Source organism: Eschrichtius robustus, chromosome 3 (genome assembly GCF_028021215.1).
Source record: "Eschrichtius robustus isolate mEscRob2 chromosome 3, mEscRob2.pri, whole genome shotgun sequence".
In the NCBI taxonomy this organism is placed as follows: domain Eukaryota; kingdom Metazoa; phylum Chordata; class Mammalia; order Artiodactyla; family Eschrichtiidae; genus Eschrichtius; species Eschrichtius robustus.
Window position 1 is genome coordinate 104678216 of NC_090826.1, and position 24742 is coordinate 104702957.

General features: G+C 41.3%; 1 protein-coding gene across 1 annotated transcript in view; it reads right to left on the reverse strand.

Moving 5' to 3' along the window:
• SPAG17 (sperm associated antigen 17) overlaps positions 1 to 24742 on the reverse strand; it is a 218408-nt gene that overhangs the window by 158004 nt on the left and 35662 nt on the right. Inside the window, exon 4 of the mRNA XM_068538157.1 lies at positions 6970 to 7101. Within this exon, the coding sequence (XP_068394258.1) occupies positions 6970 to 7101 (132 nt within the window). The remainder of the gene's footprint in view (positions 1 to 6969; positions 7102 to 24742) is intronic.

The following is a 24742-nucleotide window of genomic DNA, read 5'->3' on the forward strand; positions in this document are numbered from 1 at the left end:
CCATTTAGGGTCATCTACTTACAACTGAAAGAACTCAGAGGAAACTCTTGCCAATTCAAGATAAAAATTTAGGAGGTGTGTATCTAACAGGCCCCTCTTTCTACCATGTTTGGGGAACACATGCTCCCCAGCATATGAAGGGAGAGTCAAGTTCCTTACAGAGTACATTTTCTTTAAAATGCACTGTGTACCAAAAGCATCTGGATGCCTCCTCGTCCTGTGGGAAGGCTTTGGGTAGGCATGGAGATTTCTTACCAGTTAAGCTACATAGCAGATGTGGGGCTCTTGTCTTAGCAACAAACAAAAATGTATTAGGGTTTCACACACTCGCTTGAGTATTAACGTGACACCTACCTAGAATCCTTAATCTTGTTATTCCCACCTCTTAAAGGGAAAAATACAAAATTCTCCCTCTCTGGAATTGGGCAACCTAGTTATTTGATGCTTCAAAAATATTTTAGACTGTATTTTATTTCTAAATTACTTCTTAATACCAAAATTCAAATACCTCGATGGGTATTCATTCTGTTGTTCTTCACAGTGAAAGGGAAGTAAATGGTAAAAGTCAGTGGAACTGGTGGTAAATACCTATACTTCCTCTTACTTTTATAGATAACAGCACATCTACATATTTGTGTATAACTTTGTGTTTCATATATGTTCTATCATAAGATTCCCACAATAATATTATTAAGGATATAGATAAGAAAAGATGTCACGGCAGTTAAATGACTAAGTCACTCCACTATTATGTGACTTATGAGAAACAGGGTCTATCTTCTGAGTGCTACTCAGTTCTCTTTCAAGATATCACTCTATCTCATAAACAATCTATTCGTCACAGATGATGAGAGGACAATAGATGGACTAAAAGAAATGTATGGTGTCAAGTAAGTTTGAGAGACAATAGATTAAACAATATTAAAGAGATTTGTTTTCATGAAACTCCTCCATCTTTAATAAGCTAATATAAAGTTAATTTGAACAGGGGGTCATTTGTTATCTTTTTTAATGGAGAACTGGGTCTAAATGGTTCCAGAACCTATTTTGGAAAGAAAAGGTTGTGGAACATTTGGGGGCCCAATTAATCCATTTCTATAAATGTATGCTAAGGAAATTATCCAAAATATGAAGAATTGTATATGGTAAGGTTGTTCATCACAACATTGTTTATTATGAAACAACACAGAAATAATGGAAATGTTCAACAGTAAAGGAACTTTAAGAAAAGTATGGTAGTCAATAGAATGTCACCTAGCCAATAACAATGATAGATGTGGATGCTGTGATAATGAGAAAAAATCATGGTGTATTTTAATTGAAAAAACTGGATTAAAATTTCTTTTTACAATGATTACAGCTATGTAAAGAAATCCACAGAAACAAAGGAAATATACCAAAATGTTAACATTAGTTATAACAGGGTTATGGCATCATGAACATTTTGTTTTCCCTTTTCTATATTTTCTATTTCTTTCCCCTCCCTGCTTACCTGCCACATAGAAAATATAATATATGGGATTGAGTTAGGAGCTTGCTTTTCTAGAGAGTGGCTGAGGTGTAGAAAACGTAAGCCTACGAATATACTGGGTTCACTTGACCAAATGATGCAATCTAAAGATTGCACAAAGTCCTGGGGTGCCACATTGCCATCTTCAGGGTGCAATTCTTCATCCACAGACTCTGAACATGGCCCTGTCTGTGTGTGGTGGTGGTGAGGGGGTGGGTCTGATGGCTACCTGATGTCTGTCTCAAGCACGATCCTACGTGATTTAGAGGTTTTAGCAGCGGATCAGCCAATGCTATCCAACTTCAACATCCAGAAGGGCAGAGAGAAGGGCTAAGGATGTTTGAAAGAATCCCAGGAAGTCTCCTTCTAAGAGATTCCCCCAGAGACCAGCTCATTTCTGGGCAGGGGGTTGGGACTGGCTAAGAAGTCAGGATTCCCTTGGGAATTGGTGGTTGGTTAGCTCAGTGGCCTTTGTCTTTGGTGGGCTTTGTTCCTTTCTTTGACCAGTCCCCCCCACTTAACCTCAGGATGTTTTATGCAACATGGAATTACATGATATAATTAGCGAGTTGGTAGATCCCACTGAGCAAAGCCATTTGCTCCTTTAAAGAGGCGTCCCTGGGAAGTTCTCTACTGATTGTGAGCCAAGAGTGCTGTTTTGCGTAATTATTGAGACACACTCAGAAGGGGTATGTACAGTGGTTAAGAACATAATCTTAGAGTCTGACAGTTCTGGATTTAAATCCTGAGTAGCTATTTAGCCTTGGGAAAGTTACTTAGCTTTTCACACCCTCAGTTTCCCCATCTGCAAATTGAGAATAATACTCTGTAACTCATAAAGTCATTTAAAACATTAAATGTTAAAGCATATGTAAAGAGCTTAGTATAGTGGCAAGCAGTCAATAATGGTAGCTAATTACTATTATTAGCTGCTGTTAACTGTAGCTATTTGTATTTCAAAATACTGCTCTAGGGCTTCCCCGGTGGCGCAGTGGTTGAGAATCTGCCTGCCAATGCAGGGGACACGGGTTCGAGCCCTGGTCTGGGAAGATCCCACATGCCGCGGAGCAACTAGGCCCGTGAGCCACAACTACTGAGCCTGCGCGTCTGGAGCCTGTGCTCCGCAACAAGAGAGGCCGCGATAGTGAGAGACCCGCGCACCGCGATGAAGAGTGGCCCCTGCTTGCCGCAACTAGAGAAAGCCCTTGCACAGAAACGAAGACCCAACACAGCCAAAAATAAATAAATAAATAAATAAATAAAAATAAAGGAATTCCTTTAAAAAAAAATACTGCTCTATTTTAAATGTGTGTGTTTCTTTACATTTTTCCTGAAGTCTGTAAAAAGGTTTCATTAATTAATAGCACCCCAATTAGGAAAGCACTGCTCTAGTTTACAGATAAGCCAGCCAGGGAATCAGTTATAATTTACCCTGAATTGTTGAATTTTGTAGCTCTTCAGATCCAACAGTTTTGTTGGTAGTATCCTCATTTCGATAATCCAGCCTCAAAGAATTCCATCCAGTTAGTGAGGCAAGTTATTCCTTTCCTGAAACCACACGGGTCCCTCTAAACTGAGTTTCTGCTCTTCCTCTATTTGATTTCTTAGAATAGTTTCTGAAGATTTTAACCACAACTGAATCAAAACTAACCAGCCTGTAATTTCCTGGTATGTCCCTATGGCCTTTCTTTTAAAACAAAACACACACACAAAATGGCATTACATTGGCTGGTTTCCAGTGTTTCGGGGTTTTAACTGGAGTAAGCTGGAAAACGTCTGTGAAATTTACCCTAATTTCTCTTTGTCGGTCCTTTGGAGCAGCCTCTGGGTTGTTTGGGCTTCATCATGATATCTGATCAAATTTAGGTGCTTTTAATTTTGAGATGTTTTAAGAAAAGTTTACCAATACCATCTGTCCATATTCTTTACTGCCTGTCTTCCACCTATTCAATTCTAGGACATTGAAAAATAAGGCAACTTGTACTAAGTAGATAAGCCAGAAAGAGAAAGAACTGTTCTGCTTTTACATAAAAGATATGCTAAAAATAATCCAAGAAAATATGGACTGGTTATTTGAATTCACAAATTAAAAGCACAGTTAGAATATATTTGGATCTTTTCCTAAAACCTATCCAAATGTTCTGAACTCAACTCAGAGGCACAGACTAGATTTAGTTTGGCTGATTATTTAAATGGGTTAACTTTGCTTGTATTATAGCCATTTTTAATTTTTTGATGATTAAATGTTTTCTTTTAGCTGAATTCTCAATATATTTTAAATATTTTGATTCACAATGAAGTGTTTTGGTTTTAAAAAATGTTTGTAATTAATATATGACGTAAAAGTTGGAGTTAAAAAGAGGTAAAAATGTGAAAAATACTGTAATATTCAGATAATGACTAAATTAAAACATGGTCAGAATAGAAACCAAGCAATTTATTTTAAAGTTATAATGAACCTTACAAAAATATATGTGCCCAATACATTGTTTCTCTAAATGTTTGTTAAGTTAATGAATTAACAACAAATTGATAATGATATAACTAAAAATGCAGAATAAATGTTGAGATAATGATGTGCACAAGGAAAACTTATTTCTAAACAAAACACTCTCTTATTCAGATTTTAAGATATAATAAAATCTAATTCGGGATTAATTATATGAAAGAATCATATTCAGAAGTTCTGAAATGCTGAAATACATTTCGAGAAATAAAGTGTATTTTCTTCATTATATGTATATTTGGAAGTAATCAACAAGATGCTTCTGAATATATAAAAGTTTTGAAATATATTCAACTTATTACAATTAGAGGCAGGGATTTGCCTCTCAGAAATTTATATGCTAAAGGCTTCTAAGCTGTCCTTCTAAGAAATATCTTCCTTGTGTTATTTTTTATAATATTAATTATCCAGCAAACTTTCTTCATGGACCAAGCAAATGCAATGTTAAGCATAGCCCGGACTAAAGTGTTATAAATTATTAAAATTAGTGGAATCTAAAATAATGATATTTTCACTGTATCTGGCTATTGTAACTATATTCTTAAGAAAAGTTTTGATGGTTAAAACAGAATCAAATATGTAGTATACATTACATTTTTTTCCATTGGGTTAAAAGGACAAGGACGTACTCATATTAGTAGCTTTTGTCCTCACCGTCTCCCTAGTATTTTCTGTAATTACTGCTATGGATATTTTTCAAGCATTCATTTTTAAAAATTCAATTCCAAAATTTCAACAGAGAAGATACAAAACACTCTGGGTTGTACAGATGTAGACATATAACTAGTATTTGAGAGAAAGCAACCACATATATCTCATGTTGATGTTAAAAAGCCGAAGAGATAGTCACTCCCTTTGCAGGAATCTCAGAATCTCACCCGGGGTTCAGAAAGAGGAAGAAATTGGGTAAAGTCCTCTTTCCTTTTTTTCCATTTTCTAAACCACAGCGTGGTGTCAGTTTTACATACTTTATACTTATTTTGCTTTCTGCTAAACTCCCTGGCTGAGAAGCATTAACCTCCGTTGTTCCAAATGACCTGCTGGGCAGTGTTGTTGAAATGAACACAGATTATATCATCCCTCCAACAACTCCCTTAGTCTTGCCTTTACCGAGAATATTTTTCTGGAGAGTTCTCCCTTCCAATCAGTTTTCATCAATTTATTTAGTACTGACTCGTGTGGTTGCAACTCAGAGATTTGGGGCTGGTGTTTTGGGAACCCAATCTAATAAAGACATCAAATTAGATTATGTAATTGCTGGCTCTTAATTGCTCAAAGAGTCCTCTTATGCATCTAGTACTTTTTTATTTTTATAAATCTAAAATTCAACTCCCAATTCCTTAAGACTCTTGAATTTTCAACAAATAAAGATTATTTCCGTATCTTCAGAATCTCATAACTGTATTATATTGTTCACATTTCAAAAAAAAATGCTGAGCAAAATAACAGTGCAGAAATATCTTTATACTGTTAGTTTTAAAAACGTTTCCTCGGTTGCCAGGATATTCCATTTATTGTTACTTAAAATTTGTTAACTGAAATCTGAAACCTACTCCTATTACAATTACCGACTTAAAGCAGGTGGCAAACAAAGAAATTGACACTCTTAATGTGTTATGTATATTTGTAGGTGCTGTGGGAAAGCACAAAGCAAACACAAGGTGCAAGAATTTTTGCAGGACTCACAGTCTACTTTTTGTAATTCAGATTCCCATGTGACATTTGAATTTTAAAAAGACAAGAAAAGATCTTTCTATACTAGTTTCAAATTTTCCAATTTTTCTTCTGCCAAGTCTTAACGTCCCTGAGTATTTTTTAAGGTATGAATCTCCTGTATACGTTGGAAAGAGCTTCATATAGATGGAAAACTATACCATCAACTATTTTCAAATAAGTAGAATTTTTCTGGGGACAATATACACCACCCTAGTAAGATGCTAAATGCGGAATCTCTTTGAAAAACATAAAGCCCTATATTACAAATTTAAGGTGGCATTATTATTTTTTTCTACAGTTACCCTGTCAAGAGTTCAATTCAAATAGGAAAGCCAGATTTGGGGGGTTCTTACAAAGGGGAAGTAGGTATTATTGGAACATGTTCACTTTTCTCTTTCTTCTTCCATGACTTGGTTTTGCCTCTCCCACTTAGAGGCATAAAGAAACAATTTACTTATAAATCCATTTCATACATACACACGCACACATACACATTACACATGTACATACAGAAGCATTTGGCTTTCCAAAAATATTTCAGCATGATTTGGAAAATAAGAAAAACATCTCTCATTTTGACTAAGGTTAAATAGTAAATGGACTTGAAACTGGCATCACTTTGCTAAAACTATTTTAAAATACTTTTTCAGATGAAAAATACAAATCTTTGGAAAACACACAGATTGACTTCCATAGGCAAATTAAACGAAAAATCTACACATGAAGAAATAAGCAGGTATATAATATAGGAGTAGAAGTAATGGAGCGCTGCTGAAATATTTAGATTATTAGGAAGGTGCAGATGTAGCCCATTATTTTAATAGGTACTCCTATTGAATATCATGTAAAATATTTAAAATAGTTAGACCCTAACTTTGTGGGGTTTTCTCACCTTTTTATATTTACTTCTCCTGACTCTGTGTCTCTCCTTTGGTCCCCTAATTTGTTCCTAACATATAAATAGACTACCATAAAAACCACCTCAGCCACATGCCCTGGGATACTGTCACATTTCTGCATAGGAGCACTTATTTTTAATGGGTTTGTCTTTGAGAAAATGTAATTCCTCCAACAGCTCTTTGGATAGGCTTTTCCCTAAAAAGTTGAGGCAACAGTTAAATGTGCTAGGTAACACATCGTGGCAGGCTTACGGAGAGAGGAAGTGCCCCAGAGAACCTGGCTGCAGTTCACTCACTCCTTGCCGTCTTTAGAAAACCCACCATCGCCCTCCCAGTACCTTCTTCTCGTTTTCCCGTCGCTGTTGGTCCTTCAATTTAACCTGGAGAAGCTGAAATTTCAAGAGTTTCCCTATCAGTGGTAAGGTGAATTTCTCTCCGCTGTCCATAATTGCTTTTGCTGCCGTTAAAACCTATGAAGAAACACAATTATTAGGAAAGTGGCATTTTATAACCTTTGGCATGTCTGCCAGTGATGAAAAGATGAAATGGTATTTTGAGTTTTGTAATATTTGTCTTGCCGCAAAGGTGCCTCATTGCGGGCCAAAAAAATTAGGGGAAAATGCCCCAACGCCATAAAGAGAGGCATTTACCCTCTACTCTAAGTAGATTGGGTTGTCTGAAAATGAACTTTTTCCAATAAGTGCTTCCCATGATGGTGCTAGACTCAGACTCCCAAACATGGGTGGAGGAAAGACAGGTGGAGCTCTGTGTTAGGATGACCGGTAGGTCAGTTTCATGCTACAGAAAGTCTGTTGTTTGGCACAGCCAATAGTCCAAACTGTCAAACCCTGACTTCTTAGGACGCTATAAATTAAATAGGGTTTTATAAAAATGGAAATGGCTATGTTAGTTCTTGGTGACCAAATTCAAATGAAAGATAAAAGCTGTTTGACACAGAGGCGCCGTTCGAACGCTGCTCCCCCACCCCCTTGCAATTTAAGATTGATCCTGTTGGTATGCAGCCTAATTGGGGTGAAATAAGGTTACTGAGTTTTCTTTGGGTGACGACAGCCACTAGGAACATACAGCTGTATTGTCCAGATGTGTGGCACTGACAGCCTGTTTTATAACTGCACTTTTTACAGCTTGTTTCCTCTGAATTTCACACAACTTCTCTAACATCTGGGCCCTTTTCCTTGGAGCCCTATAACCACTTTATTTACTGCAAAAAAATAAAAAATAAAATCACGTAAAATATACCATAAGAAGTTGTTATGTATTTCTCTCTCTTCATGTTGTCTCCCTAATAAAGTTCACCTCGGCCAGAAGCACTGTCACAAAGGTAATCTAGTCAAACTGTTTTTCGACTTTTGTTTTCAGGCAAGCATCAGATTTATTTATAGCCTCGGGATGAATTAGGTGTTACTAAAATGTCCTGACATGTTGCTTTTCTCCCCCCTTGGTGCAATTACTCCTCCGGGCGCATATGGTGTCAATTTCACAGCCTCAGTCTCAGATAATGACGGCTCACACTGCATCTCATCGGGCTGCGTCTTGTCTGAGGTTCATACCAGCCCTTGGTCTAGGGCTTTCCTGACCAATCCGGTTCCTTATGACTTTTCACTTTGCCAAGGGAAATAGCTGAAAGAAAGGGAGATGGCTATTTTGCTTCTAACTGCAGATGGCCCTGTGGATTATCATATGCCAAAATGTAATCGGACCGCCTCGAGACCACATCGGGGTTTCCTGCATTGCAACGCAGGAGGGAGAAGCCAGGGAAAGGACTCCTTTAAAGCTGCCGTTCCCAAAAACCAAAGGAACAAACCAAATGTCAGAAAGCTTTGCATGTGTCTAAGCAAACACCCTCCATGAAACAGAGCTCTTTGCTTTTTATGGCAGTTCTGCTCCTGCTAACACGATTTAGGGAAAGGGACATGGTGGCTGTGATTTCTGGGAGCTGGAAAACATAAGGGTACACCTGTAGAATCTCACCACTTAATGATGACCAGACTCAAGAGAGAAGGGAATCCTAAGGGGACGGACAGTCACACATAAAATGAAAGCTGTCCGATTGGGTCCAGCCTCAAAGGGTAGGTGTATTTCGTTTGAAATGTTTTTTTTTCAATACCAGCTAAACAGTGTGTCGACTATCAGACTTCTCTGTGACATCTGGTTCAAAATACACAGCTTTGAGTTTCGAAGCTCATAGCAGTCTAGCATGGGGCGTCTCCCTGTGATACAAATATAATGACAGCGTTGAAGGGAAGTCAACACTGGACTGGGTCTCTTTTCCTGATGACCTGTGAAAACAGGATATTTACCTATGTCTCGGGTGGTGTGGGTGAAGCCTGCCTGCCGTCACGGTGATGGATGGGATGTCTCTGGAGTTGTTTTCTATCCCCGTGTACCTATTAGGCTACGAATGTTACCTCACTGTGTTAAAATGTACTCAAAGCACAACAAAATGTCCCAAGAGAAAGGTGTTTTGCGGGCCATAAATGTTATTTCTGGTCAATCGAAAACCGTCTGTAGAGAGCTGGGTTTAAAACAAAAATCTGGCACAGCCTCAAAATAAGAATGATACCCTACTGTGAAAAGGGGAGATTAGGAATAGCTGGGCACCCGTGATCTCATGGACACAGAGCCAGTAAGAGCAGTGGCGGGGCGAGCCCGGAGGACGCTCCCTCCTCCCTGAGCAGCCCAGGGCGGCCCAGTCGGAGGCAGACTCAGTGCCAATGCCCACAGTCCCGGAGAAGGGCACAGCGCTGCACGTGGCACTGTGGCAATGGCAGAAACCGGCACGCTGGTCCTTCTCAGAGGAGGTTGCTCGGAGGAGGTTTGACTGCCACGCATGCCATTTTCTCTCTGTGCTTCTCCCGAAGGGAATGGTAATGTGAATCCTTGGGATAATTAATGTAAATGAAAGTCTCCGCTGAAAAACATCTTAGACTGAAATTTTTTAATGGAATGTGGGTCATCTCCAGGAGAGGCAGAAAAAGAAAAATGTTTATAAGTGAATTTCTACTGAAAAGTCTTTCTTCTCACACCCCCTAGTTCACACTTCCAGCCAGTCAACAGCCAGTAGTTTGGGCTCAGATGAAAAACAAATCCTTAGAGGGCCTTTGTTTGAAGGATACGTCTTTGAGGGAAGAAAAATCATCTGCAGAAGACACAGATTTTAAGAGGCAGTGCAGCTTCTCACGTGACATTCCAGAAAGGCTTCCCTTCCCTTGCCTTACTCGTATTAACTGAGATAATAATCAAATCTTCAACCTTCCAGCATTGTAAGGGTTACTTGTCCAGTATCTAGTCCATGTGTGTGTGTCTCTGTGTGTGTCTGTGTATCTGTACATCTCTGTGTGTGTCTGTGTATCTGTACATCTCTGTGTGTCTGTGTGTATCTATGTGTCTGTGTATCTGTGTGTCTGTGTGTCTGTGTATCTGTGTGTCTGTGTATCTGTATGTCTCTGTGTGTCTGTCTGTGCATCTGTGTGTCTCTGTGTGTGTCCGTGTGCCTGTGTGCTGGGGAGGCAAGCCGACAAGGGCAGTAGGTCTTGGGAGGATGAGGGATACAAGAGAAAAAGGGAGCTGTGAGCTGATCAGGGTTGAGGAGTAATTAGACAAACCCCAAAGTTTCCAGAACTAGGCAGAAAAACAGCCCTAAGTGGGTTAAAACCTGGGTACTCAACAAGCCAAAATACCATATAAATGAGCCTGGCATGAGTCAGAAACTTAAAAAATACATCTTATGGGCAAATGAGACTTATTAAATGGAGAAAAACTGTTCCCAGACGAGGCCTGTACATGTCTCCTGGACCTACTCAGGCCAGGCCTCGGGGCCTGCCAGGGCTGGGGGGACATCCAGGCCAAGCTACCCGAGGTGCTTAGTTCTGGGAAAGACTGGTGTAGGAGGAAATTTAGCATCCAAGAGTGCAGCTGAGGCAGGAAGACATGACTGTAAAGATCTTATTTTGAGGGTGGATGCCCTTTGTCTGTTAGGAAGTTTGTGATTCTGAGCACACTAAGAAATAAAAACATTTCTCTCTTTATCACTGACCTGATTCAAAGACTTATGTCATATTTACTATCTAATGATCTGATCCAACACAAATACACCAAATGAACCAAATTCTTTCCTTGCCTGGGGATCAGGCCCACCCACAGACACTAATGCCCTCCCTTCCCCTCTTCCATCCTCCTCTCTGTGGATCCTCCCCACATTAGTAGTAAGCACGGCATCGGTTGGGACAAACACTTAGAACTGTTCCACAGATTCCCATGAAAACCAAATGTATGTGTGTGCACAAGTGCATGTATACATACAGACATATAAACACATATGCATACATATATGTATGTGTATACATGATACATAAATAGATAGATGATAGATAGATAGATAGTTAGATAGTTAGATAGATAGATAGATAGGACTTCCATGAGGTCTGCAGGTCTGCTGCCTGGCTTCCCTGGTGTGCTTACAACGAGGCACAAGGAACAGCTTGAACCGTTGCTTAACCTGCTGCATGTTCAATCCAGGTGAGTTCTGAGGAAGGGTAAAGATTTTGGATCTGCATTTCTCTTGCCTGGAACAAACCAGGGAAAAGAGGTGGTGGAGGAGAGGGAAAGGTGTGGTTATGTGGGGCAGAGAAGGGAAGGATGATGGGAGAGGGATGGGATGAGGAAAGGCTTTTCCTCCAGGAACTCCAAATATAGTCACCATTTTTCCTAAAAGTCTTTTGGTTTCAGGGCCCTCCTTGAGGGTCCATGGTATTTGTTACAGTAGCTGTAACAATGCATAAGATATGATTTCACATTTAACCCATTATTCTTGGGTCAACGACTTAGGATCGGTTTGGATATGTAAAGACCTCAGCAAATAGGAACAGAATCCATAAACTTGGCTCAGTCCAAACTAGCCTAGGGCTGAGCAAACAGGTTTTTGACATGCAGATCTAATTCGCTTTGTTTCTTTCTTCGTTCGTTCGTTCATTCATTCATTTGGTACCACATTCTTTTGTTTCTCTCATTTCCTTAATATATGACCAAGTGCAATAGTTCCTCATCATGGTAAAAAGTGCAAGCAGTACCAGAAGGACGTACAATGAAAAGAAAATGCTTCCCCAATCTCCTGCATTCCATTAACCAATTCTTGTGTATCCTTATGTAATTTCCTATGCATATATAGACATATACTTATATCTTTTTATATTTTAATACAAATAGTATCACACTTTCATATTGTCAAGTGGTTTGTGTTTTTACATCCAAAGTTATCTAGGACACCTCTGTATGAGAGAAGAGCCCATTTATTACTCATAGCCCAAAGGTAGCTGTGTATGTGTTTATGTGTCTTCATGTATCAATAGTCTTTGCATAAATGTAATTATGAATGTTAATAGAATTCAGGCCAATCTTAAGGTAAAAATCAGCGTAAAACATTATATTTGGGTTTCTTGAAATTATATTCTAAAACTAAGCATTAAAGTATGCCCAAATAAATATGTTTTTTAAAAAAAGTTATCTAGGACAGCTTTCTGTGCTGACACGTATTGTTTACACATGTATTTTTAAATTATTGGCATAACCTCCTATTGTATGGGTGTTTGGTCATTTATTTATAACCAGTTTCCTATTGATGGACATTTAGGTAATTTCAGGGTTTTTTCCTACTAAGTGCATGCGTATTTTAAATATTTATTGATACTTCCAAATTGACATTTGAAAAGTTAGCAGCACTTTTATTTCCACCACCACTATACGAAAGGGTCTGTTTCCCCACTGCCCGCATTAACGCTGGATATTCTCCAACTTTTCTTTGTCTATATCACTGCTGACAGATCTTCCTGTGATCATGGAAGTGTTCTTTACCTGTACCATACAAAAGAGTAGCCACCAGCCACTCGTGGTTATTGAGCACTTGAATATTGCTAGTGTGACTGAGGAACTGAAGTTTTAATTTTATTTTTTAATGGATTAAATTAAAACGTAAATAGCCACATGTAACTAGTGGCTCCTGTTTTGGTCAGAACATGTCTGTGTGATAGTGAAAAGTGATTCAGTTATATATATATATATATATATATATATATATATTCAGTTATATATATATATAAAACTGAATCACTCTGCTGTACACCTGAAACTAACACAATACTGTAAATCAACTATACTTCAATATATAAAATAAAATAATGTTTGTTTAATCATCCCATCACTTTGTCCCTTAGATTTTATGCCAAAACTGAAAGGAAAGATATCCTATTTGGCACCATCCTTGGCAAAGTTTATTAATGTAGGAAATGCTTACATGCCTTATAAAATAGTAATGGTGCACTCAGATATTACACAGTGAAAGGTAATGGAAATCTGTGACTTCCAGGCTAAGACATTTTTTCCTGGTCATTTAAGAAATGTGCCCTTGTATAGGTGAGGATAAGCAGGGCTGGTCCAAGGCAAAATTCAGGAAGATACAGAGCACCTTTTTGCTTTCTAAATCCCTCCTGCTGCTAAAATAGAAAAGATTTAACTTGGTAACTCACTTTGAATGAATTTTACTCATACCAGTGAGTAAGCTGTATTATAAAATTTTATCCCTTATTTATAGAATGAAAGGGACTAGCAACTGATGATAGAATTTCAAGCAATAAGTCACAGATGTGGCATTTGAGAACTTAGGACGGGAGGTAGCTATTCTCTCTAACCTGAAATCTTGCAATGCCTAAGGCTGGCTCTGAAGATAAATATGGTTTCACCTTTGTGGCACTGGGAGGCTGCAGTGTGACAGCAGTCTTGCAGCCATGACTAGTTTCCCATGCATCCAACTCCAAGTTTCACTGCCTGAAGTTGCTCTTACACACCAGGGCTAGGTCATTCAGAGGAAGGGCTCTGAAGGGAAAATGGAAATACCCTTCAGATTACTGTCAGAGGAGAAGCATCAGAGAGGGTGAGTGGGTAGGTGGGGCAGAAAACTGGTGAGACAGCAGCTCTGTATTGTGAGGCAGGAGTAAAGGCAAAGGAAACTGCTCTGGGGGGTAAGACCTGGGACTTGTCTGTGTGTGATTGTGTCCAAGTGTGTGTGGCTATGTGGTGTGTGACTGTGTGTGACCACGAGACTGTGCACAGACTCATGGGTCTGTGTGCATGCATGTGCCTGTGTGTGCATGTCTGCACAAGAGTATGTGTGTTTTGGTGGCTGCCTTTGGGGATGATTAAGATTATTAAAAGATACTCAGTTTCTCAAAACATGGGCAAAACTGAGATTGTAGATACTGAAGAATTAATAAAAAGAGAATAATACTAACATCTTTGATTGACACCTTAAAAGTAATACTGCTGTTTACCATTTTTAGCTAATTATTCTGCAGAACACAAGTGCTTATGTTTATCATTAAACACATGTCAGATTAAATATGTATAATCTATTCATCAAACTGTAACTATATATGCCATCTTCAAAGTTTGTTGCTTATGCATTCTGCTTTTGTCTTATATACGCTATATCTGCTTATAAAATGACAAAGTCAGAGGAAGTATTGCCCTAGTGTGTGTGTGTGTGTGTGTGTGTGTGTGTGTGTGTGTATGTACGAGTGTGTTTTTCACAAAATTTTCAATGTCTAGAGTGAAGGGCTGCTTTAGATGGGACTGATTCTGCATATTTGATGAAAAGGATGGATGAGCAGGTGATTTCAAGTGACTGAAAGGTGACATATGGAGATGCCCTCATAGGAAAAGATTCCTGTTGGGAATTTTAGGTCCTCTGGTACAAGGGATGATGAACCAGCTGCTGAAGCCATAACTACTCACGGGCAGCGTAAAACAGAACCACAGGCTGCGCCTGTATTCCAGTCTTCTCAAATACCACTGGGTGGCCTTGGGAAAGTTACTCAACTCCTTTAAACTTCAGCTTTTTAAGCTACAGCAGGGTTTCTCAACAGTGGCACTATTGACATTTTGAGCCAGCTAATTCTTTATTGCAGGAGGTTTTTGCATGCACTAGAGGATGCTTTTAGCACATCCCTGGCTACCCCACTGTGACAACCAAGGGTGTCTCCAGACATTGTCAAATTTCCCTGGGGGACAAAACTGTCCCTGGTTGAGAACCACTGATGTACAGAAAGAGAATATGAAGAGTGCTGATCTCACAAGACTGTATCGAGCACCGCATGAAGAAACACATAAAAAGACTTAGCATGGAATGGTCTATGCACAGTAAACCCTCACTAAAGTGAGCTCTTACTGTTGTTATGCTTACATCCAGGGCAGGATTGGAATTCTTGAAGACCTTTCAGCTCAGGCTGGGGGAAAGACAAAAGTAATGGTGGAGAGATGTGCATTTGGGCAGGCAGAAGGGGAACCTTAATTTATTATCAGCTGGTGGTAACCTGGTTGCTTTCATTTAACCCTTTCTCTGCTCTGACAAGGACAGATCAAGATGCATTTAGGGAAAGCAGAGATAAAAAGAAAAGGTGTAAAACAGATTCCGTCATGGTGCAGCGTATTCTGGGAGGGGGAGAGGAGGAAGTCTGTTATTCTTTTTTTTTTTAAAGGAATTCCTTTATTTTTATTATTTATTTATTTTTAGCTGTGTTGGGTCTTCGTTTCTGTGCAAGGGCTTTCTCTAGTTGCGGCAAGCGGGGCCACCTCTTCATCGCGGTGCGTGGGCCTCTCACTATCGCGGCCTCTCTTGTTGCAGAGCACAGGCTCCAGACGCGCAGGCTCAGTAGTTGTGGCTCACGGGCCCAGTTGCTCCGCGGCACGTGGGATCTTCCCAGACCAGGGCTCGAACCCATGTCCCCCGCATTGGCAGGCAGATTCTCAACCACTGTGCCACCAGGGAAGCCCTGTTATTCTTAATTTCTTCTAAAATGAGACAGAGTAATGATCTGAGTGTTCTGCAACTCCTCAGCGTCCCTTCCTGTTCCCTCCACTCTCTTCCCTCCTTCATTCCTCCTGCATTTACTGGGTGCCAACTACATTGCAGTCATTGCATTGCTTGATCCTTTATGTATCTAGTCTATCCAGTTCACATTCTTTAAGTAATGAATAATTTCCAATGAGGCATAATTGGAAAAACAGCTGGAAGGAGCAGGGTAGCAGTGAGAGAAGGCAATGGAGAGAGACAAGAGGAAAGAAAAAGGATAGGAATGACTGAAACATATTTTCTCACTTTGAGCAGAGGAAAAGAAAATAATCAAGCAATATGAAGCTGTCCCTACATCAATTTCAAGGTGACAGAAGATCTGGGTTCCATGTAGGTCATCCTGTCTGTCGAACGCAAATGGAACGTTATGAAAGGGCTCAGACAACAGCTTGGTGAGAAGTTCATAATGATGATAAATATCCATAGCAGGTGACTCCTGGATCATTTTCAGCTGTCCATAATTAAACTGGTATCCATCTCTCGACAATGTCAGGGCTGTGAAATAATTCCAGTCATTGGACCCCTTACATCTGGGCTGAAATGAAATAATATTTGGCAGTAACAAGGAGTCACTGAAACTAAATAAACAACCCCTTTCAAGACTATATAAAAGTCGGTAACATAATAACATTTGACAGGGATTAAGACCTCTTTGGGGCCATAAGGAAGTTTCAGAAGCAGCAATAACAAATACGTAGAAGGTAGAACAGATCTATGCTTTAACAGACATGTATGATTTGAAATGTGATGAATTTCCCAAGGGAGAGGTGCATTTTGAACATCTAGTATGCTCACGTCAAAAAGCACAGGACTTATCTTAGAAACGTTTGTTGGACTTACTCTTCCAAAGAAGGAAAAAGCAAAAGCTTTCCTTCTTTTTTAATTTAAATTTATTTATTTTTTATTTATTTATTTTTGGCTGCATTGGGCCTTTGTTGCTGCGCGCGGGCTTTCTCTAGTTGCGGCGAGCGGGGGCTACTCTTCGTTGCGGTGCACGGGCTTCTCATTGCCGTGGCTTCTCTTGTTGCAGAGCATGGGCTCTAGATGCACGGGCTTCAGTACTTGTGGCGGGCAGGCTCAGTAGTTGTGGCTCGTGGGCTCTAGAGCGCAGGCTCAGTAGTTGTGGCACACAGGCTTAGTTGCTCCATGGAATGCGGGATCTTCCCGGACCAGGGATCGAACCCATGTCCCCTGCACTGGCAGGCGGATTCTTAACCACTGCGCCAACAGGGAAGTCCCTAAACCTTTCCTTTTTTAAGTAGCGTTTGGGTTTTTGTATACCCACAAAATAAAGGCACATGAAGCTGAATGTGATAATATGGGGAAGGATGATATAGAAAGTTTAGATATATATTAGCTTTAGGTGTATATTAGTAGCATATGATTCTATTATCATGGTAATCCTTTTTTTATTTTAGATCAAGCTCTTTTCCTCAGTCCCAAGATGCCCCCACCCCTCTGAAGTCATTCTTGGTTCTTTCAGCTTGTCATGAAAGCTACAACTGAACAACCTTATGACTTTTTTGAAACTTCCCTAAGGGAGTTGGCTCTCTTGTTTTGGAATTATTTGTGTGCAGGGTTTGTAATCTCTAGGAGCTTGGAAGGGCTGATCCTGATCTGATTCATCTGTCTCCAACCCCGCATAGAATCGATGCACATGTCATTCAATAAATTTAAAATGGCTTTTGGAGTTATTTCTTGTTTGACTTGAAGTTGGGTGTTTTCCAATATTCATAGCTACCATCACAAAGGTCTAGGAGTAGACTGCAAGTAGCAGTAGGTTCTCAGGCTAAATAAGTAACACATAAGCGGCTACATAGCACACACTGTGCCAGATAAGGACTGTTCCAACAGTGGCACTATAATAATCTAAGGATTGCACTTTAGATAGTCTACCTCATTTAACTCTCAACTTCCCTCCGGGGTGGGGACTCATCACCCCATTTTATAGATAAAGAAACTGAGGCCTGGTGATCACAAGTAAGTAGTAGCTGTGGGATCTGAACTCAGGCCACCTAGTTCCAAGGTCCTACTCATCATCACCATATTCGGTGGCCTCACAGAAGCCTTTTCACCCCTGAAATGGAGCTACCGGGCTCCCATCTAGTATCCCAGCCCCTCCCCAGTTTCTATACCCAGTCCCCATCTTAGCTGGAGGGATGTAGAGCTTTTTAGCTTTGTAGCTTTTTTTTTTTATGTTTAAGTACTCTTGACTCTCTTACTAGTTTTGTCTTTACCTGGTGCCTCCACTCTAGAGAGCTGTGCTTCTTTTTTTTCCTGAGACCTAGTGGGGATCTGAGACCCCTCAGATCCTAAAATAGCTCTGAAAGGTGGCAGAATGTGCCACTTCGGCATAAGGATTATTCTGAACCAAAGGCACTTGAAAAATGGCAGATGCAAGGGCATTCTAATCTCCCTTTTTCTTCACGAAAACAGGAGATAAAAGCTTCCATGTGAAAGATGCCCTCCCTGTACCAGAAGGAAATTAACATCATTGTCACTGAGGACCCGAAGTTGACACAGAGAATTCTGTACACGAAGACCTTGCTAAAATAATTCTTAACTTCTTTTCGCCTCCCCACATAGTTTACCTACTTTTCCACACTGCCTCTCTCTGTTCAACCCAATATAAAGGTCCATAGTTCTTGCCATTTCTTTGGGAGTGGGGCTTCATTTCCTTACGAGGGCTCCTGTGTCAGGTAAAATGTATGCAAATGTGCATGCTTTTCTCCTGTCCATCTGTCCAACGTCAATTTAATTCTTGGACCCTGCCGAGAAGAAGCCTAGAAGGGTAAAGGTAAAAAGTTACCTCCCCTGTACTTCATCTGTCTCTCGCCCCCTGGCCTGAGCTCATGTCTTAGAAACTTAGAAACTCAGGCTGGCATCCACCTTCCTTTCCTAGTCGTCTTCTCCTTCGATCCTAGACCATTCCCCTAAAATCCTGCCTCAGTCTGAGTCCAGTGACTGATACCCTGCTAGTCACTGACTGGCCTAGATACCTGAGTACGGCTGGTCCCCGAACTTCCTGCACCCCAACGCCAGACCACTAGGTGAGTCATTTGCCATTTAGTTAGATTCTACGTTCCACTTCCTACACTGGACGTTGCTGGGTGCCCCACCCACACCTTCCTTCCTTTCTGGGAGAATCTGACTCTTTTTAGGCATTCACCCCTCTCCCAACTGGCTTGTGTGCCTCTGGGGACTTGCAGCTCCAGGGGTGGACCCCTTTGCACTAGAAATAATCCTTACCTCCCTGGTCCAGGATTGGTTCCGGATGAGCTTGTGACCTAGTTCAGGCCAGTGGGATGTGAGGAGTGGTCTCCTGGGGTTGCCGGATCCCATTTCCTCAGTCCTGATGCTTTCGGAAGAGGCTGCAGCCATCCCACCTCCATAGGAAGCTGGAGCCGCCACACAGATGGAGGAAGGGTCGTTCCTCACAGATGCAGCTAGTGGGGCTGGAGCCTGTGGGCTAAGCTGACCCCAAAACCTGTCTAGACTTCTAGTTACACGAGCCAGTACACTCCCTTCTGTTTAAGCCAGTTTTAATTTTTTTCCGGTGAATTTAGAAGTAAGGTGACCAAGCTGGTACCGATATGGTGAGATTCATGCCTTCAAACTAATAGGGACTTTTTTCAAAAACCAGTGATTATGTGTCTTTCAGGTCAGCAGCATCAGCATCACCTGGGAACTTGTTAGTTACGCGAATTCTTGGGCTCGGCCCAGACCTGCTGCATCTGAGGCTCTGGGGGTGGGCCCAGCAGTCTGTGGTTTAACAAGCCCTCAGGTGATCCTCATGGACTCGAGGTTTGAGAGCCACTGCTTTCTGGTTTCTTTGGTGGCCTTTCATACTAACGTACTTAACTCACATAGTATCAGCACCGCTGCGTCCCTTGTTCTTAGTAATGTGCATCTATATTGCTTAATTTTGTATATCTATCTTTCTAAAATATAGAGTCACCAAGCTGCTCATTTCAGAGGACAGCCTGGAGTGGGATTTCTGCTAATGTCCTGCTGGGCAAAGAATGTATTCAGTGTGTCAACTGTCTCCTCTTTCCCCCTCAAAACTCCACTCCTTTGCAATTATAAAAAAGGTGTAGTGTTTCTCTAGCTTGGTTGTGGACAGTATTCTTCAAGGCTATTGCTGCCTCCTAACTTTCAATCGATTCCAAACCTGTCCCCTAAAGAGGCTTGCTTTTTAAGTTTCCCGTGTCCTCTCCCAATCTCTTGGACTCATAGAGGAAGCATACAGGGTACTGATGTCTCCTGGCTGGCTACTGGGAGAGCCCTTTGTGCGCAGACGAATGCTGCCTAGTTTCCCATAAGTGTTCCTCTGTGTGCCCTGTGGACCACCTGCCCCATAATCCCTGGGACCCTAGTTAAAGATACAGATTACCAGGGATCTACCCCCAGAACCACCAAATCAATCTCTGGAGGTGAGGTTCTAGGAGCATAAAGTTTCAATAAGCATTCTAGAGATTCTTAAATACCCTTGAGTTTAAGAACTGGGGCAAAGGTCATTTACATATTGACCCTAGGATGACTAACCGAGGGTTTTCCCAGGGCTTGGTACTTTCAGTGCTAAAACTGAAAGTCCCTGGCACCCAGGACAGTTGGTCACCCTAAGATAGCAAGTTCTCAAGGCGAACCATTCTGAGACTGTCAGAGCTAAGGTGATAGTGTCATTAGTCTGACTTTATCCCTTGCTTTGCTTTCCCCAGTCTTTCTAGCCCATAGAACAGTTGTGTATTCCGGAAACTGAGAGTGATTGAAAGCACTCGATGGGTGTGGGGGGCCAAGAGTGGCAGGTGAGGGGACGGGGAGGGGAGAGAATTAGGGGAAACTTGACATTAAAGAGGTAAGCAGGGGTGAGACCACCAGCTGCTCAAATAACATACTACAGGAATTTGGATTTTATCTTGAAAGTGATAAGGAGACACAGAGTTTTAAGCAGGTAAGAGACATGATCAGATGTACAGAGGTCTCCTTCTGAGTCCTGGCATTTCATTTATCTTCAGTGACTGTTCTTATGCAGCAAAAACCCTAGGCTTTCTTAGATGTCTTGGTAACGCATGGCAAACCTCAAAACCCTTGAATGTGTATTTCAGGGCTTACACTCTGTACCCTCCGCCTCCAGCTTTGTTTGACTGTCATTTGCTCCTAGCGCTAGAGGCATGTATGTTGATCAGAGGTATTCTGATTTGCTCAGAGGCTATAGACAAAGAAGTGGGCAGGCAGGCAGTACCATCTGCCTTGAAGAGCAGGGGAATGAGCAAAGCATGAACATTCTCTGGCCCTTCTCAGATCACTGTTACTTTGGCAGAACTCAACAGATTGGAGAATGTAAATATCCTAAAGGCAAGGGCCTTCAATGGTACTTCTGTTTCTCCAGCTCTGGGAACAGTGCCTGGCACAAGTGCTCAAAAGTGAAAGAATGGATGGATGCATGAACACTGGGCAATGGAGAATGGGAGGAGGAGAATAAGCGGGGCCATTGTCCTGTTCTGGGTGGTGGCGAGGGGGAGCCAGAGCACAGATGGAGAGTTCACCTTTGGGGAGGATGGCCCCTCTCCCGGCCCCGTGAGCAGCACGTGGACACAGGTGTGGCTGCGTCTCTCCAAGTGCAGGCTTGGGAGTGCCGGGATGCTTGTTGAGAAGGTGTGTTCCTGGACTTTCCTGAAGACACCCCCGATCCCCATCACTGTGGCTGGGATCTCGCATAGGCATTTTTAAGTGAGCTCTGCAGGTGATTTTGAGGCTTGCCACTTTGAGGACCACTGACACAAAGAGGCAAGAAGAGGTTTAGCAGTCGGAAGGGCTCACACCAAAGGCCTTCCTGCAACAACCCTTCCCAGATTCCCCTGTCTGAGACAATTCTCCCTGGTCCCGCTCCCCGGCCCTTGTTCATATTTCCATCCAGTCCCCTCCTGCAGGTGCGCCTGTATTAGCAGCCTTGCACGTGTGTCCTTTACCTGCAGAGCACCTTGAGCTTGGCAGGGCCCCCACCGATGGCTTCTTCCTTTTTGTAACCCTCACAGCATCTAAAATCTGCTTTGAAATCAAAGCAAATATTCCTCATTCCGAATTTAGACAACAGCGGGTCCCCTCCCATTATCACAAGAAATCCGAAAACAAACTTACATAATCATTTCACTTTCATGAATTCCGTAATCACAAAACACAGCCAATAAAAATATGATTATGGGGCTTCCCCGGTGGCGCAGTGGTTGAGAATCTGCCTGCCAATGCAGGGGACACGGGTTCGAGCCCTGGTCTGGGAAGATCCCACATGCCGCGGAGCAACTGGGCCCGTGAGCCACAACTACTGAGCCTGCGCGTCTGGAGCCTGTGCTCCGCAACAAGAGAGGCCGCGATGGTGAGAGGCCCGCGCACCGCGATGAAGAGTGGCCCCCACTTGCCGCAACTGGAGAGGGCCCTCGCGCAGAAACGAAGACCCAACACAGCCATAAATAAATAAATAAAATTAAAAAAAATATATACGATTAAATGTTTAACCCTACAATTTTTGCTTATCAAATTGACTAAGATAAAAAATACAATGTTGAAGAGGGTGTGGTTAAATTGGAACTGTTAGAAGGAATGTAAATTGGCACAAATTATCTCGAATGCATTTTGACAATGTATGTCAAGAGCTTTACAAAGATGTATATACTTTGACTCAGTAATTACACTTCTTGAAATTTTTCATAAGGAAACAATCAGGGTCCTCACTATTGGTAAACAGTCTAAATTTAGCAAAAGGGGGAGTGGTTAAATGAATTATTGAATAGAGACATGCTTTCTATTATATAGACACTGTATATGGATTTAGAAAAAGGCTAATGTCATAATATATGAAAAGGATATGATAGAAAGTATATATAGTTCCTATTTTTTAAAAAGAAGCATTCATCTCTGAATGGTGGAATAGTCTACAGATACTTAAGCGCCTACTACTATATGGGCTATGCTCTTTCTACATTTCCCAAATTTTCTACAATTAACATGTACTGTATTGCTTTTTTAATAAAACAGCTAATAAATGAAATATACAATGTAAATGCTATACAGCAATGGACTGTTTTTAATAGTGCCACCCTTCCATCCTCCTGCAGAATTTTTCCTGCACGTTGATTCTAATATCTTCACCTCTCATATTACTTTCCAGCTCAGAATTCCTCAATGGATCCCATACCGAAAGGATAAAGTGTTCACACCTTAGCAGGGCACACCAAGCCCTTTATGACCTAGTCTTGACACACTTGTCTGGCCTCGTTCCTAGCTGCTCCTTCCACTTTCCCTCCTATCCTTCAGGGATGCCCACTATTTGGAATTTCTTGGTTATGCCGTGCTGTCTATGTCTGCCTGAGTTTGCCTGGGCTGATTCCTCTGCCTAGAATTCCCCCTCCTCCTTCCTTACTTCATAAATTCCCCATTCAGCTTTCTAGCCATTTTCCTAAAACCTTTCCCTCAAAACTTTAGAGAGATTTAGGCATTGCTCCGTGCGTTCAATGTACCCTTAACAACTTTGTTGTTATCATATGGTAATAAACTGCTCATTTCCATATCTGTCTTTTAGGTTGAAGGCTGGAATTAACTTTATGATGGGCACATGGTAAACAACCAATACAATACATGCTGAATGAAAGAATCAGCACACAAATCACAAAGCCCTTCACAAACATCGTGCAGGTTGTCCCTTGTAAAAGGGTACCCTGTGATGGCCAGCCAGCCCTCCTCTTGCGAAGCCAGTGTGCTCAGAGGCTGGGAAAACACTTGGCACTAGCTCACTAATTGAGAAAGTGACTGGTGTCAGGGGAAGTGCCTGATGTGCCAGAGACTCATTCCACAGACCCATTGCACAAACATTTATTGCGTCCAGCCAAAGTGCAAAAATCAGTGGATTCGGTCTCCAAATGCACCCCTGGGCATAAGCAAGACTATCCACCAAGAGGGGGGAAAATATTAGAACCCCTGATTGCATTTGCCTTTATTTTGTCCTTTTTAGCTCTTAATTTTGAGGATGTTCCATGATATTTGTAATATGTTCATATACACACGCACAATGTACACAGAACAAACGCTTAATTTTTTTTTTTTGAACTGATGGGATATGTGATCAAAATAACTTGGGATTGCTAGCCTAGAGCGCTGGGGTTTTAGTGATGAATAACACATGTCCTCTAATGCTCATGCCGTTCACTACAAAGTAGGGGGAGGCAGATACAAACAAATAACCACAATATAACACAGCAAGATGAACTTTGCCTGCGGGAATCCAAGAAGATTTCACAAAAGAGATGGCATTTGAACAGGGTTATTTGGCTGCTAAATGGGAGCATATAAGTCTAAATTTTACATAATTCTATTTAACTCGGTGCACTTTGCACTTACTGAGGAAGGAGTATAAAGTGAATGAAGTGCAAAATGGCTAAAAAGGGATGAGCTAGAGCCGCTACAAAACTGTGGCTTCATCCCCTAAAGGGATGGAGATGTGTGGGTGTTTGCTTACGGTGCAAGGTAGACGTGATTTGATACAGAAATGCCAGATTTACAGTCACTTCATCATTCTTGACCAAGTTCTACCCCAACCTTCTATCTCCTCAAAAAACCCCCAGGTCTCAAGGGCTCTAGAGAAAAGCCTAAGTTAATATCTGCCAATTCGTATTTGTATTTTCCCTATCTAATTTGGTTTATTTATTTTACAACTTTGTGCAGAGGGCTCAGGTGTTCTAAGTGGGGAATGTCTTTAGCCCTGGGAATGATGTGAATGACTGATAAAGTCTAATCCAAAGTCTGAGGCCAAATGTGTGCCTGCAGAAGCCTGTGTTTGGCACAGTTCTTTTAGAAACTTTAAGACCAGGGGAAACACTTCCTCGGTAACAGCACTAGAGAAAACTCCCAGAGAGTTTGCTCCTTTGTTTAGGTGAATTACTAAGCAGGTTAAACTTAACTGTCAGCTCCTTGACTGTAGGGACTGTGTCTCAAAGAGCCTGAAGTAACAGGGTGAAGCCTGAATTTGGAGCCTACGTTCCAACATGGGGCTCTGACATTATCAGCTGCGGGCGCAAGGCAAGTCACTTAACCTCTTTGAGACTCTTTGCTCGTTTGCTACATGAGAATAATAAGATGTAAGTCAGCTTCACAAGGTTGTTGGGATCAAATCTACATTGTGTGTGAAAAGTATTTTA